This window comes from Lynx rufus, unplaced genomic scaffold (genome assembly GCF_022079265.1).
Source record: "Lynx rufus isolate CCGP_SWC_20201006 ecotype Redwood Valley unplaced genomic scaffold, mLynRuf1.p SCAF_2, whole genome shotgun sequence".
NCBI classification, from domain to species: Eukaryota; Metazoa; Chordata; class Mammalia; order Carnivora; family Felidae; genus Lynx; species Lynx rufus.
The window spans coordinates 60833763-60850531 of NW_025814834.1; the positions used below are offsets into that span (position 1 = coordinate 60833763).

A 16769-nucleotide genomic window follows, 5' to 3' on the forward strand; every position below is an offset into this window, starting at 1 on the left:
GAAACTGAAAAACAATTACTTTAGTTTTTCAAAGGGCAGGTGTTGAGGAGACTGGGCGTTCCACACGTGGAGCTGGGAGCACAGCTGTGGGTCCAACCGGAGCAGCCCTTCCGAAACTGGAAAACACACACTAAGCTACGCAAGGGGGTTTTTAACTTCTACCGTAAATTTGTTAAACTTTTAATTCCGTTGCCACTAATCTACATTAGAATATTCTATCAGATGACAGGATGTAGCACAAGTCTCTATTTAGTTATTTTAAGTTTAGCGGGTCAATATTTTCTGGCCTCATAACATGGACAAGCTGATTTCTGGTGGCTCCAAAACAAGTTTAACAAGTACCAGGCGCGTCTGGGTGGCTCAGTCGGTTGGGCAGCCAACTTCGGCTCATGTCACGATCTCATGGTTTGGGGGTTCAAGCCCCGCGTCGGGCTCTGTGCTGACAGCTCAGAGCCTGGAGCCTGCTTCGGATTCTGCGTCTCCTCCTCTCTCTCTGCCCCTCCCCTGCTCGCACTCTGTCTCTCAAAAATAAATAAACATTGAAAAATATTTTTTAAAAAGAAGTACCAAAGTATTCACAACCACGTGACTATATTTAACACTACCGAAATGTACACCTAAAAATCGTTAAGATGGTAAACAAAAGAACAGTACCAAAATGAAAGGATCATTCTTAAAAAAATGGTCATCCCACTTCCTGTTCTCTAGAAGTCTTTAACGTATTTGGGAAATTAAATCAACTCCAAGAGCTCAACCAGTACCACCAGGTACCCATTTCCATGAAATCCGAGCGAAAAAAGGACAAGCTATCAGCCTTGCTCTTAAGAAGCTCTCAAACCGGTAGGGATAATATCCATCAGGCAGACATTTATATAGAGTGCCTTCCATAGCAGGGGATCTGGCCAGACCAAGTAGGCAAACAGGTGTTGTCTTATGTGCAGACAACCATTCACCAGCGGAGGCTAACTTATGCTGACCTGGAGAATTCTAAGACTCGGCTGAAAGAAGTGCCATGCTCACTTGGAGTGTCCACAATTAGCAGGGTAAAAGGGCAACAGTGGCTATATACTTGCTGTCCTTATTCCAGAGAGACACTTAAAAGCATAGGACACCGCTCTATTAAGGGCAAGATTATGTGGCCCATGATTAATTCCAAGAACAGCCTGCTTCACCAAAAGGTAGAAGGGTAGGGCATAGCATTAGAGGGACTAGGCATCAGGCAGCCGTGTGCCAAGGCCCTCACTGCCATTATCTAGCTGTCACTATTCTAGGTCTCAGCTGTCCCTCTATAGAGAGGAGGCTGGTGGGTGCTTCTCAACCACTTCTACGAAAGCAGTGAATGACCAGGGAGAAGGTGAACATGCACGGGGGCATAGCCCAAAATGCCTAAAAGCTTAAACTGTCTTTAAAGCCTCATGTTTTAGGTTAAAAACTTACATATATTTCATTCTGCACTAGAAAGAGATAACCTTTTTTTTTTTTAATAACTCACCACCATGCTGCCTCAGGGAGATGTTCTGTAATTAATTTGTGGCACACCCCAGGGCAATAGAGGATAAGGTCCTGATGAGTCATCCTCTTGCATAATTTCAGAGACAGTCTATTTCCTTTTAGATTCAGATTTACCTCAAGCTACCTAGTTAGCCTATACCACTTGACTTGTGAGAAGAGGCTGAAAATTGGCAGTATTTTAGACTCCAAAGGGTTATTTAGTCTAGTTTTCTACCTTCTTGACAATTCAACGAGGCCCTAAGTCACTCTGACTGGATACACACCGTGGTACACTAGATACGTTAACCAGGATTACAAAGACAATCAACCAGGCCCCAGGAGCAGGAAGCAAGGCGACAGCACTCCTGCTGTGTTCCTGGCTCACTGCCACCCTGCACAGCACATCCCTGCCTGCCGATGCCCTGATGCCTACGGCGGGAGGATGATGGACACATGGGCACTACGCCATCCTAGACCGTTCCAGATCCTGGAGCTGCATATACTCCCATATGGGTGATGTTCACTCAACACCTAATACGAGCCTTGTAAGAATTGAACAAAATAAAAAGCTGCAGTTTTCTGCAGCTCAAATATAGCACAAGGAACTAGAGATGGCTAAAGGATTTTGATGTGTTGCCATTTTCTCTTCCTTCTTCCAAGTCCCATGTTTCCCTTTCTTCTCAAGGCGAGACTATAGTTCCTGTCTGCCTACGGACAGCCCCCAACTCCGGTGACAGCCCTGCCCGTGGGGCAACTTCACCTTTGACCTAACCCCCCAGAGGAGCATCTGCTGCCTGCCAGACTGTCGAGACAAGATCGCTACAGCAGCCTTTACCGCTACGGGGCCCACAACAGTAAAAGATGTTGACTGGATGTGCCAGGCACTATGCCAAGAGCTTTATCCTCACTGCATTCCCTCTTCACAACCCTATGGGGTAGGTACCGTTAGTACCTCCACCTTCCTGAGGAGGACAAGCAACCCGCCCAAGGTCAAATCCACAGAAAGTGAAGAAGCGGGGATTCCAATCCCACATTCCTCTATCTCTAGAATGGAGTTCTTACCCCTGCAAGGCAAACTTCTACACAGGTATTGAGTAACGTTGGGCTAATGAGCTACTGTTATTGATGAGAAATGAGAAGCAACCAGAAAAAAACCTCTCGCAGCCTCCCACCAGGACAAGAACCCACCGGCCTGCATCTGTACGCCCTTACTCTGTGGTATGATGAGCCACCTGTGCTGTGGTCCCAGCTAGCACACTGACAACCCTCCCCTCTCCTACGCTCACTTTGCCTTTTCTACTCAATCATCCTCATCAATGGCCCAGCTCACTATCAATTGCTCCCACCATAAAAATAATAAAATTCCCTCTTGACCCCATTTTCTCCTCCAGTTCTTGCTCTGTTCCCCTCTTCAACAAAATTTTGACTTCCTACTTTTTGTCTCCAATTCCTCTTCTATTCTCACTAACCCTCTCCAGCCAGGCATGGCTCCCAGACCTCCACAAGTGCTCTGATCAGGTTGCGGATGGCCTCCACATTGCTATCCCAGTAATCAGCTCGCAGTGTCATTGACACAACTGATGGATCATCTCCTCTCCAACATGCTTTCATCACGTGACTTCCAGGAGAGCACATCCACTCCTGCTTACTAGCCATGCCCCCCTTCTCCCTAACCCCTGCACAGGAGTACCCTAGAGCTGTGCCCTTAGACTCTACTCCCACTCCCTTGACCTCATTCATCATTCAGTCCACCAGGAGGCCCAGGACTGTACTGTTTGTATCTCCCACCCAAACCTCCCCAACTTAACTTCACACTTCTTCAACAGCCAACTCAACACCTCCACTGGGGTGTCTCAACCTCTCAAACCTAACGTGTCTAAAATCAAACTCCTGCTCTTCCCCCAAAATCCATTCCTCTTATGCTCTGTCCTAAACCATCATAGGACAACTTTATCCTTCCAGGTGCTCAGCCCAAAAACCCTGAAGATACTGTTTTCTTCTCTCTCTTGCTTCGTCCTATTGACTCCATTTTGAAAATAGATCCAGAATCCAATCATTTGCAACCACGTTGGTCCAAACTACCATCATCTCTTATCTATTATTACAGGAGCCTCTTAATTAGTATCACCACATCTATCCTTGCCCTCATAGAGTCTATGCTCAATCCAGCAGCTAGAGAAAACCATTTAAAATCTAAGTCAGAACATGTCATATTCTTCTCAGAACCCTCCAATGGCTTCCCACCTCAGTCAAGAGTAAAGCCAAAGTCTTTCAATGATCTATGAGGTTCTGCACAATTTGCCTTCAAGGAAAATACAGGCTTCCTTGCTGTTCTTAATTTGCTAGGCATGCTTCTGCCCCAGTACCTTTGCACTTGGTGTTCTTGCTGCCCAAAACACTCTTTCGCCCCAATACTGTCATGGCTTGCAGTTTTGCCTTCTCAGTGAAGTCCTCCCCGGCTGACCTACTGCCAAACAACCCCCCAGTTCCTTTCTCCACTTTCTTTTCCTCTGTATTGCTTACTACCTTCTAACATAATACCCCTATTTGTCTGTCTCCCCCAACAGAACTAAGCAGGGATTTTATCTATTTAATTTGCTGCCATAGCTCCTGCACTAGAACAGTGCCTAATACATAGTAAACGCTCATTGAGTATCTGTTGAACTTACAACTTCTATAGCAAAACCCCAAAAAAGTTGATTATGGTTTCTCCTAGACGTCCAGAGCACGTTCCCCTCTAAGTTTTTACTTGCTCGTCATGGTAAAGTAAGAAAAAAAAAAATCCCTTTAAGTTGAAACATAAACTATACATTTATACATAAATGTGCACACATAGAAATAAATGAGCTTACAAAAGATCAATTTCTTACCCTACAACAGTGAAAAACCTTCTCAGACGGCTTCTGGATCATGGTGCTGTCGAACTTGGGGGATTCTCATCTTGCAGCCCTCACCTCCTGGGATCATCCTGAGTGAGGAGGCGTCTCCACATCTCCACCCTCAGTTAATAATCTCTGTAGCAGCCCTGGGCCCTTTCTAAATATAAGGCTTAGAAAATACATGTCTTTCTGAACTGGCTGATAGGATATGGTATCTCAATTGGCTTTACCATGTCCTAAGCATTAAAACTCTTTTCCAGCTGGCCCCCAAAGCCCTCCCTTGGGCTTTGGATCATCTAAATCAGTACCCGCCTTCTCCAGGTCCTCTATCCTTGAGCCTCTAAAAGGCCCAACAGTGTCCAGGCCTACCTCTTGTATTTGTGGGTTCATGTGAGACCTCTTCATTACCCAGCTCTTTAAGTCACCTCTCAACTTTTTCTGAATATTGTCCCAAGTGTTGGCACCTAGGCCAGGTCCCACTAGCAGCCAGAAGGCCTCAAGGGCAAGTGCCATTTTCCTAGAATTATGTCTTTACGTATCCACCTGATCACATCTGAGTCTCTTTAAGCTTCTCCTTGTTTGAAAACTCTTAGGTTTATTTGAGTCACAGCAAAGCTGGATTCCTTAAGCCCCAGTCAATTGGTTTTCAACACTTCTCTTCACCCCACATATTTTTTTTTAATTTTTTTTAACGTTTATTTATTTTTGAGACAGAGAGAGACAGAGCATGAACAGGGGAGGGTCAGAGAGAGGGAGACACAGAATCTGAAACAGGCTCCAGGCTCTGAGCTGTCAGCACAGAGCCCGACGCGGGGCTCGAACTCACAGACCGCGAGATCATGACCTGAGCCGAAGTCGGCCGCTTAACCGAGCCACCCAGGCGCCCCTCACCCCACATATTTTAAACACCTTTTCCTACTGATCTCCAATCTCACCAGAGCCTTGCAGAATTCTGAACATGTCCATTTCACTTCAAAATACGTTCTCGGGGCGCCTGGGTGGCTCAGTCAGTTAAGCGTCCGACTGCGGCTCAGGTCATGATCTCACAGCTCGTGAGTTCGAGCCCCGCGTCGGGCTCTGTGCTGACAGCTCGGAGCCTGGAGCCTGCTTCGGATTCTGTGTCTCCCTCTCTCTCTGCCCCTAACCCACTCACATTCTGTCTCTGTCTCTCTCGAAAATAAATAAACACTAAAAAGAAAAAAAAAAAAGTTAAAAAAAAAAAAACAACAACTCTTGTTCTCATGAGAGGGTCCTACACTGCCAGTTGGAGGGGGCTCAGACCATCATCTGACAGATGGATCAGTGGGAAAGGGACCCAGGAAGGGCTGCTTACTCTCCTCAGCAAATAGAAAGAAACACAGGACTTCAAAATCCCACTGCTATCAATCAAGCGGTCCATTCACACCAGGAATAACCATCCCACAGCCCTGGCTGTGACTCACCTTGATGAGGATCCTCTTGCTAACTTTAGATCATGCTGCTTTATCAATGGCAGTATATCCTAAAGAGAAGGGCTCTAATTCTGCAAAGACAAGAGGCTTTTTGGCTCAAGAGACTTCTAGTTCAGTGACATCCTACCCTTATGGGCCTGAAATGTTTACCATCATTTGTACACTTCCCCCCACACCCACGCTTAAAATAACCTCAGTACAAATCGATGTCCTTTACAAAATGAAGAAACTACAGTGACATTGGTATCACCAAACAAAGCAAACAGAGACCTCGGGTAAACAGGCATTACTCTGTGCTCCGTTTATTCTTCATCTCATTAACCAGCATGCCCCTTTCACATTATTCCAAAGTTTATTTTTATTTCTATGCTTCCAGGCTTAGAAAGCATATTTTGCTAAAAGGTTTTCCTATACTATATCTGAAGTGGTTCTTCAAAAAAAAGTAATCTTCGGATTGTACGACACGCAAAATATATGTTCCTGGTTTGCAAATAAACACGCGAGCGGACATCTGTGGCTTCATGGTACTTGCTTTTGCCTTCCACGCTTGCTTCAGTAACGCTTGCCCCACCCCCCTAACTCAGAACAGCCTTCTGTGCAATTTCATTGGTTTTAGAGTCTTAAACGTTTTCTAAAGTCTTTCTCCCAATTTGGGATTAGGCAAAGTGACAACAGTAACTGACCCTAGCATCCAGCATGTGTGTGGGAGAGAGAGAGAGAAAGACACAGACACACAGCGAGAAAGCAAATTGGGGTCTGACCGGGCTACCCTGTGGCCTGTGAAAGAAGTCATTCTACACGCACACCAACTATGGAGTAAACTGACTTGGGATTGTCTTGCCTTCTTTACCCATAACCAGAAAAGCCAGACAGCAGCAGATTAGATGGTGATCATTCCACCCTGTTATTAGGCTAATAGGCACGGACACTTGTGAAGAACCAATCTACCTGTCCTAGTTCAGGGCTAATTAACAATTAGTCTCTTAATTTAGTTCCAAGGGATCACTCATTTCCAATTCCAAGTGCCAGCTTAAGAAACAGAAATCTGCTAGAACATTACTTCCACACTTTGTCCGTGCACCTTCAACGTTAAGCAGCTTCACTGTGAACAATCCGACCCAGCTTTGCACAAACAGATCCAGCTTTCCTACCATACATTAATGCCAAAGGACCAGGAAAATAAATCATCATCAACCCTGCCCTGGGGGAAGTGCAAATTACCCAGTCTCCCAAGGATAAGGATGAGGGGGTACTTCCAAAGTCAGAGGTCTGAGAAGATCTGGAAACCGAACAGTTGGTGTTCCTTATTAACTGCATCCTGCAACGTCACAATCCACGCTCCAAGGGTATCCTGTGCACAAAGTCACTGCCCGCCCAGCACCTCACTGTCCCTGCACCAGTCTGCCTCCTGATCTCCTCCACATAGTGAAACCACACTGGTATTCATCTACTGCTTGGCAGCTACCAAAAGGCTACGAGGCACAGTTCCTCGGAGATGTACTTTCCAAACATGATAACTACAGAATGGAATTAAAGCGAGGATGTACACTTAACCACGATCAAACTCAAACCCAAAAGGAGAAACCACATGCTGCACAGGCCAAGAAGGATGCAAGATGTAGATTGAGAACCAACCTGCCCAACAATGTGCCATGGTCACTTCACCTCCTTACAGCCTTGGTTTCCACATTTATTTAACAAACACCAAGTGCTTATTCTGGGCCAGGACTAGTCTAAGGTACAATTATCCTCCTTTACAATTGTGTAAGGAGAGCATAGACAGATTAGATATTGTGATTTGAAGTAAGAAATACATATGTTTGGGGGTGCCTGGGTGGCTGAGTTGGTTGAGCGTCTGACTTCAGCTCAAGTCATGATCTTGCAGTTCGTGAGTTCCAGCCCTGCATGGGGCTTGCTGCTGTCAGCATGGAGCTGGCTTCAGATCCTTTGTCCCCCTCTCTCTCTGCCCCTCCCCTGCCTGGGCGCTCACGCTCTCTCTCAAAAATAAACATTTAAAAAAGAAATACATATATTTCGTCTTTATCCATGGTTCCTTTTGGACCACACTTTAAGGATGGGGGCTGGGGGCGCCTGGGTGGCGCAGTCGGTTAAGCGTCCGACTACAGCCAGGTCACGATCTCGCGGTCCGTGAGTTCGAGCCCCGCGTCAGGCTCTGGGCTGATGGCTCAGAGCCTGGAGCCTGTTTCCGATTCTGTGTCTCCCTCTCTCTGCCCCTCCCCCGTTCATGCTCTGTCTCTCTCTGTCCCAAAAATAAATAAACGTTGAAAAAAAAAAAAAAAGAAAAAAGGATGGGGGCTGACTGCCATGAGAACCAACTGCTTGATTAGAGGGTTGGAACTTCCTAGTCCTACCCTCCTGACCTCCAGTTAAGGAAAGGGGCTGGAGGCTGAGGTCAATCACCAATAGCCAATGACTTAATCATTCATGCCTATGTAATGAAGCCTCCTTAAAAACGCAAAAGGATGGAGTTTGGAGAACCTCTGCTTAGTGAACATGTAAAAATTTAAGGGAGGGTGGCACACCTGGAGAGGGCATGGAAGCTCGGTGCCCTTTCCTCATCCCTGTCCTACGCACCCCTCCCATCTGGCTGTTCTTGAGCTGTACTTTTTTTATAATACACCAGTAATCTAGCAAGTAAAATGTTTCTGAGTTCTGTGAGCCATTCCAGCAAATTAATTGAACCCAAGGAGAGAGGTCATAGCAACCTCCAATCTACAGCTCATCCATCACAAGCACAAGTGACAACCTGGACTTGGGACTGGCATCTGAAGTGGGAGAAGGCAGTCTTATAGGACTGAGTCCTTAATCTGTGGGATTTGATGCCATCTCCAGGTAGATGGTGTCACAACTGGATACTGTAGGATTACCCAACTGGTGGTGTGTGGGGAAAAAGCCCATACATTGGAACCGGGTGCAGAATTATAGCTGTCCTGCACAATGTCATAGCTAGTAAATGGCAGAGCAGAATTTCATCCCAGCTGACTCTAGGCTCCAGCTGGGAACTAGACTATAGCTCTAGGATCTGTTCTTACCCACTACATTATGCTATCTTCTGTGTAAAAAAAGGAAAGCTCATCTGGCTCAAACCTAGAAAACTTTAAGAGCAGATTCTTGGATCACATCCACATACAGTAGACCTGGGATGAGCCTAGAAGTGTATCTTCATATAAGTTACCCTGATGGCCAACAGGTTTAAGAATCCCTAATATTCTGGGGCACCTGGGTAGCTCAGTTAAGTGACCGACTCTTGATTTCGGCTCAGGTCATGATCGCATGATCTTGAGATTGAGCCCTTCATCAGGCTCCATGCTGAGCGTAGAGCCTGCTTAGGATTGATTCTCTTTCCTGCATGCATGTGTGGACGCTCTCTCTCTGCCCTTCCCCTGCTTGTGCACACACACATGCACACTCTTTCTCCCAAATAAACTTAAAAAAAAAAAATCCCTAAGGTTCCTTGCAAATATAAAGTTATTTGATTTTCAAGTTGTACACAAACACAGAAGGGTAAGAAAGAACGGGGCTGGCCTTGCCCCTGGTGCCCATTACTGCAGCTGAGTCTTGACCACCCTCCCAAGAAGCCGTCCGAATTTGTTTCTGACACAAGGTCCCAACCAAATCACAACTGGGATCTAGACTATAGCTCCCACTGGAGGAAGTTAACAGCTTCCCCACCATGGCCCCTAGAGTTACACATATCCAAGATTCCCTTACCAGCCATGAATAACTAAAGCCTTAGCCATCAATTCACTAGTACCCTCACATGCTTACTCCCATTTGACCCATGCACATCCTTGCCAAGTGCTTTCAGGATCTTGTTCTACAGCCATCATCTCTATCTAGTCTCATTATAACAACCAACAAATCCTAAGAACCCACTGCAGTGTGGGTCAGCCACCTTTAAGGCAAAAATCAAATGTAATTTAAAATCACTCCTGAAAATCCCTTAGCTGGGACTGGAATCCTTGAAAATTCAAAAACCGAGAATGAAGGTCTTGGAGGCCTATTATGCCTATTATGCCTCCCTTTCCTTGGGGGTAGCAGAGTCCAAGGGCTACTTTGAGCAGGGAATGGCAAGGGGTTAAATAAGGGGATTTCTTTCTCTCTCTGAGCTGAAAGAGTGGATTTCACAAGTTACATTGACTGTGTGATAGGACTTCATGGTATTTTCAAGGCATATGCTAGGTGCTATCAGGCAAAGAAATGAACATAAAACCCCTGCCCTCACATTACCTATAATCCAGCTGGGGAGACTGGTTCATCCTTTGAAAATGGTAGATAACAGTTAAACACAAAACCATCAGAACTGTCAGACACATGATACTAAGTGCTACAGATTTCAAAGAAGAAATTGCTATAGTGTAGGTTGGGCTCAAAAGGCTTTCGTGGAGAAATTTAAACTGGCTCCTGAGATATGATTATGTTCTTTCTTACGATGGGCTGCCTGAGAACCAATCAGTGTTCCACATAAAACCGACCTGGTCAGCTAAACATACAATAGTATTTTCTATTACGTCTCCACTATCCCTCTTGAAAGTGCCAAATAATTCACCGGCCAATTCTGTCCACAGTAGTATGTGGAGCCCAGGTCCCGGGGTAACCATGTGCCATAGCTCGAGTTCCATTTGGTTACCAAAGCTTAAACTAAATCTTAATGTTATTGTTATGCTAAAACAGAGTACAATACAACTAAGAACACACAGTGACTGCTTCTTTACAAATGTGGAGAGTCTTACAAGAGCATTTAACCTGACTCTTAACAAATTATTCATACCATGGGTACTCTGATCTGTTTTTCAAACCCTAAGTCATTACCTGGTTGGTCTCACACCACCCTGTGTTAAAATTAAACTGGTCTATTTCTCTTTCTTGCGGAGTCCTAAGATCTCTAAGTCTCCCTGCCCATTTTGGAGCTTTCTCTAATCTCAGGACTCAAGGTGACCGAGCACAGTCCCTGGATGCTGGCCCTGGGCCACATGGCACTGTGAATGCACTCAAGAAAGCAAGCGCTAAGGCATACATCTTGGATGCAACTCTGAGCCCTGGCTGGCTCCAGCCACCCCTCACTGGGCTTTTTTCAGAAGGGGAGGGAATAAGAGGCAAAGAAAGAAGAACCCGGAAGCTGATCCAAGGCCAGCTGGATAAGGGTCAATTAGAAGAGAGTCCAGGCACAGATACTTAAACAGATAGCCCCGATTCACATGGAAAGCAGTTTAATAAATCAACATAACACAGTGCGTTTCCAAAACTCAGATGCCGGCCAATTCCTCCAGGTCTGAAGGACATTTCTGACTTTTCCTTTAGGAGATGGCATGAGCACAAGTCAGAAACACCAAGTTCAAATCCAGATTCTATTCAGATTCTGAACCAGTTGTGAGACTTTAGACATTTCCTAACTTTCAGCTTCAGTTTCTTCATCTATAAAGGGAGTCAGTCGGACTAGATGACCTCTAGTTAATGATTTTTAAAGCAGGAGCATCACTAGTCTGAGAAAAATCAAAAGCAAACATCACAGAGTCAGAAGGGACAAGGGGCCTGGAGAGCCTCTGGAAGATGATGAGGATCAAAAAGTTCCCCAAAAGAAGATAATGGGCGAGGAAAAACCCAGAACTGCTCTACAAGAATTGCACTTACAGATTTCTTCCTTCTAGTTTCTGCTTTATAGTCAAACATAGATCCGTCTCTTCCAAGAAGAGCTAAGGGTGATGATTCATAGAACGGACATACCCACAGGTGTCATCCTGCACCATCTACCTGGCAGGGGTGGTAACTCAACCTTAAATATCTAAGAGAAACGAAAGATCCCAAGGAGTGCAGACCCTGACCTCGTTAACTCAGACGACTATCTCATCATCGTTTGGAGTCTCAAACTTCCTTAATGCACAGCCTAAACCGTGACTGAAGTTTTATAGTCTCTAGGTCAGTTTTATAGTCCCCAAAGTCCTGGGAACACCCAACATGTCCCAAGGCTCTCAGATACGTTATTCTGTTATAAAATCTTAACTTGAGTTCAATTGGTGTTAAATATTTAAATAACACCGTAGAAAATTTAAGTCACAAAAATCTATGACAGTTTCGATAACAGTGCATTCATCTGATATTCCCACACATCTTTACTTCTCCTGCCTCAATGAAGTCCCTTGGTCAGCAAATCCACTTTTTGTTATCAGTCTAATTATGACCAATTAAAGTTAAACTGCTTTGAACACAGGTTTCATAAATGTAACTTAAGAGTTTACAATATCCATCACGCCACCTACAATAATAAACTTTGGCTTTGCTCTTTGGCAGTCACAATCAGAATGGTTAACACCAGTCCAATAGCTGGCACATAGTAGGAACTGAATTAGTGCTTCTAAATTTATCAGCACTAACAGCCACTTAGTCAGCAAGTACCCATGCCAGGCAGGAATTGAGCACTGTACGTGCTATCTCTTAATCCTTACAATAACCTTATTAAGCAGTAATAGCTCCATTTTACAGATAAAGAAACTAAGGTTCAAAATAAATTAACAGCTGCTACATGGTCCAGAAGGAATATGAGCTCAGGCCTCTCTCACTGGTTCCCTGAAATACTCCTACTGAGCTTTTCTATAGAGTGCAGAGTTTAGGACACTGGACCAGAAGTTGTGGGGTCTCAATCTCACTGGCTGTTATTTACACCCACAACTGTTACAGTCAAAGGTGACAACTGATGTGATTATGGCCTGTGTGTGTGGTTTTCCCGGGAGGACCAAAGCTGCTCCTGAAGCTGGAATACTTTACCAAAAGAAGGGGAGGGGACTCTAACAGCAGTAACAAGTTTTAGCAGGCATGCTTCGTAGTGACAGAGATTCCTGGCTAAAGTCACATTTTGCAAGTCTCCATCCCAGATACTTCCTTGCCCCAATACTTCCCCTTCACAATGTTTGCTTGAACAAGTATTCCAAGGAAGCCATCACCTTCAGTAGGCGTCAGGTCAAGAGAATACCAAGCAGAACGTATTCCCTCCGCTGTCCCACAATCATTGCTGCACTAACCAGTTCAAACTCTCCATATGGGTGGAAGCACATTTACACACTAAGTATTCAGAAACACTAAACGTCATCCATTAACTGAGGTAACAGAAACCACCTTTCATTTCAGATTTACAGCTTGACAATTATTTCTACTAAAAGAAGGCAGAGCCTCAGACCACCAGCCCTGGGCCTCCCCACCCCCTACTAGTTTCTTTGCTTCACTAGCAGGTGTTATCAGAAAATCCTGACTTTAAGATTCACCAATTCTGAAGTTCTTAACTCAGAAATCAAAAGGTTTCCTCCAGCTCTAGGATCCCATTCGTCTCTCATAAACACAGTCTTCTCTTTACTGGGGCTGCACTTTGTTTTCTCCGGTCTGTTGGTCCTGGAAGGGCCTCGGTTCCACTAAAAGCCTTGAGGGAGGAGGGACCTTCTGTGAGTTTATTTTTCGGTAGTACAGATCAAGAATGAAGGCCCACAGCGATTAGGGCGGACTAAGCTCCCAAACCCTCTCCAGCCTAAATAGTTTGATCATGTGGGAACCAACACCGTCTAAGAAAGAAAAGGAGAAGCTAAGCAGTGCCAGTCTCCACTTTCTCCCGGGAGGAACACCGCTATGCTATGGTGGGGGAGGGGGGTCATTTCCAAACCTTGTTTGCAAAGCCCCAGCCCAGATCGGACATTTTGCTTTAACCCTTCAGCTTGGGCCTGCCCAGTGCAGGGGCCCAAAGTGTCTTGAGGTACCCCCCCGCCGGGCGCTTTGGGGCCTGGGCGGGGGACCGGGAACACCACTCATAGGGGCTTGTTTTCTCAGCTGATCTTAGTCAAGAGAACAGGTGCTTGGTCAATTTCATCTTTTTTTGGGGGGGGGGAAAGTTGGGGTGTAAGAGTAGCCCCCAGAGGAGCGCCCGCCGTTCAGAGAAAGCCACGCAAGACAGGATAAAAAGTGGCTTTCCAACTTCTGCCGGGCTCGCGAGTCTTCAAGGAAACCAGGTAGTGTGTGCGGTTGGGAAAGGCCTGGATCTTTCCGAACAACGCTCCCAGCAAGCCCACAGCAGCGATGCAGCGACACTACACCCCGGGTCACCCTCGCCCCAAACATACACGTGAAGCTCAGCAAAGCGTGCCACCTGCCGGGTTCCCAGCAAACATGCCCGGAGGGAAGGACCTCCGGAAAGCACTTTTGTTTAAAAAGAAAAAAAAAAAAGTAAACTCTCCCGGGGCCGAGGACAGCCCCGCCTGGCACCGGGGCCGGGGTCCGCGGAGCTCAGCCCTCGGGTCCTCCGGCTTCCAAGGCCAAATGGGGGGAGGCGCCGCGACGGGCGGGGCGGCGAGCAGCGGGCCGCGCTCCCCCGGGGGCCGGCAGAATCCCGGGCGGGGCAGACGCACGGGTAGGGCTGGCTGGCGGGAACGCGGCGCGCCCTCACCCCTGCTCGCGCGCAGGCCGGCGCCCTGGCGGGGGTGGGAAGTCGGGGAACTTACAGCCGCCTGTCCTCGGGCTTCTGCTGCCAGTGCATGGCCAGCGAGAAGCCGAAGAGGCTCCCGGGGTCCCCAGTTTTCTGGATCACATTGTCCTCGCGGGTGTCCAAGTTGAAGGCGGCGCCGAGCCGGGGCAGGAGACCCGCGGACAGGTAGAGCAGCCACAGCTGCCCGGCGGCCGCCATGGGCGGGCGCAAGTGGAGAGGAGCGGGAGCCGCGGCGGCCGCCCTGCGCTCGGGGCCGGGTTCGAGGCTGCCGCGCTGCTGCTGCTGCTGCCGCTGCTGCCGCCGCCGCCGCCGCCGCGGCCACCTTAGTCTCCTCCGGCCACCGCGCCCGGCCCCACCCCCGGGACGAGCTGCGCACTCCGCCTGGCCGCTCCCCCTCGCGGGCAGCTCCCGGTGGCTGAATGAGCCCGTTGTTCTCTGGAGACTCGCAGGCGTTTTATCAAGTGACGAGGACGCCGGCCCCGCCCCTCCCCACCCCTCTGGCCCCTCCTCGCGCGCCCGCCACCCGGCCCGCAGCCGGCACCTTCCCGGCCGGCCCGGCTGCGCTGCGTCCCCGCGCTGCCCCTCCCCGGCCGGCCCCTGGCCGCTCCGGCAGCCGCCTACCTGGCCCGGAAGCCAGAGTGGGAGACTGGAGTTGGGGGGTGGGCCTTGAGCTCTCGGCCCAGCAGCCCCGTCTGGGGGGTCCTTCGGGAAAGAAGCACTGGGAATTGTGGTTGCAATTCGGCGCCGAGCCAGAAAGGCGTTTACTATCTGTTAGCAAGGAGACTTGCCGGTGTTGCGCCGGCACTGATCGCCTTAAGCAGCGGATTCTCGCCGACCCAAGCCCACGTGCAAATGCGCACTTCATTCAGTTCACAAGTGTTTATGGAGCGCTTAACGCGTGCCAGATACTCGGGGAAGGGAGCTGCATGGATTGTTTTCAGCCCTCAAAGAACTAACCGTCAAAAATGATCATAGCCCAAACTTTGATGGTGCTATACAATTTACAGCTCACAGCTATTATCTCATTTAACCCTCCGAACACTCCTATGAGATGGGTATTTCTTTTGCAGATGAGAAAAACTCAAGCTCAGCCTGGACCCAGAGCACCCAGGGAGGGATCTGACCAGGTGAAAAGGAGAGCTTTTGGGAGAAGTCACACTGGTATCAGCAATTTGAAACTTGGTTTGTAGGTGCTCTGAAGCTGAGAAGAAGCCCCTCAACAGTAAAGGATGGGTGTTTAAGGTGGTACCGACAAGGGCTCAGGAGCCCTTCTCTCCTGCCCCCCAAATTGCCGGGACTAGGTCCCCACCCAGAGTCAGCTCTGAGCTCTGTGTGGGTGGCCTAAAGGCTCCTGCCTCCAGAGCATGGGTGGGGCCTCCAGTGAGGTGTTGATCTCTGGGGCAACTTTATCCCCAGGGATTCTTAACCAGGGAAAAGAGAATTCAGAGTTACTGTGAAATTTGGATGACAAAAAAAATTTTTACATTTTTATTTTCACTAACCTCTAATTGGCATTTAGCATTTCCTTCCTTTATGAAGGTAGGCAACGCACCACGGGCAGTAGGATAAGTACCTATGCTTTAGTCTCGAGTAGAACCCATAGATTTTTTTACATCACATCATAGTTACAATATCTTCAATTACAGTCATTAGATAGACCCTCCACTAGATCTTGTTGTGCAATAGGTCAATTAAAAAGTATATGGGGTGCCTGGGTGGCTCAGTCGGTTAAGCTTCTGACTTCTCTCAGGTCATGATCACATGGTTTGTGAGTTCCAGCCCCGCCTGGCTCTGTGCTGACAGCTCAGAGCCTAGAGCCTGGAGCCTGGAGCCGGCTTCAGATTTTATGTCTCCCTCTCCCTTTGCCCCTCCCCCACTCTTGTCTCGCTCTCTCTCTCTCTCAAAAATAAACAAACATTAAAAATCTTTTATGAACACGTCAGGAGACTATAGATGCTGGAGAGGATGTGGAGAAACGGGAACCCTCTTGCTCTGTTGGTGGGAATGCAAACTGGTGCAGCCTCTCTGGAAAACAGTGTGGAGGTTCCTCAAAAAATTAAAAATAGATCTACTCTATGACCCAGCAACAGCACTGCTAGGAATTTACCCAAGGGATACAGGAGTGCTGATGCATAGGGGCACTTGTACCCCAATGTTCATAGCAGCACTTTCAACAATAGCCAAATTATGGAAAGAGCCTAAATGTCCATCAACTGATGAATGGATAAAGAAATTGTGGTTTATATACACAATGGAATACTACGTGGCAATGAGAAAGAACGAAATCTGGCCTTTTGTAGCAGCATGGATGGAACTGGAGAGTGTTACGCTAAGTGAAATAAGTCATACAGAGAAAGACAGATACCATATGTTTTCACTCTTATGTGGATCCTGAGAAACTTAACAGAAGACCATGGGGGAGGGGAAGGAGAAAAAAAAAGAGGTTAGAGAGGGAGGGAGCCAAAA

General features: G+C 47.4%; 1 protein-coding gene across 2 annotated transcripts in view; it reads right to left on the bottom strand.

Moving 5' to 3' along the window:
* The window catches only part of ITGA6 (integrin subunit alpha 6), a 78041-nt gene extending 63334 nt beyond the window's left edge, over window positions 1–14707 (bottom strand). For both annotated transcript variants that reach the window (XM_047085749.1, XM_047085750.1), the window contains exon 1: window positions 14320–14707. In XM_047085749.1, coding sequence (XP_046941705.1) covers window positions 14320–14501 — 182 coding nt within the window. In that variant the 5' untranslated portion in view covers window positions 14502–14707. The remainder of the gene's footprint in view (window positions 1–14319) is intronic.
* Between the last annotated feature and the right edge of the window lie 2062 nt (window positions 14708–16769).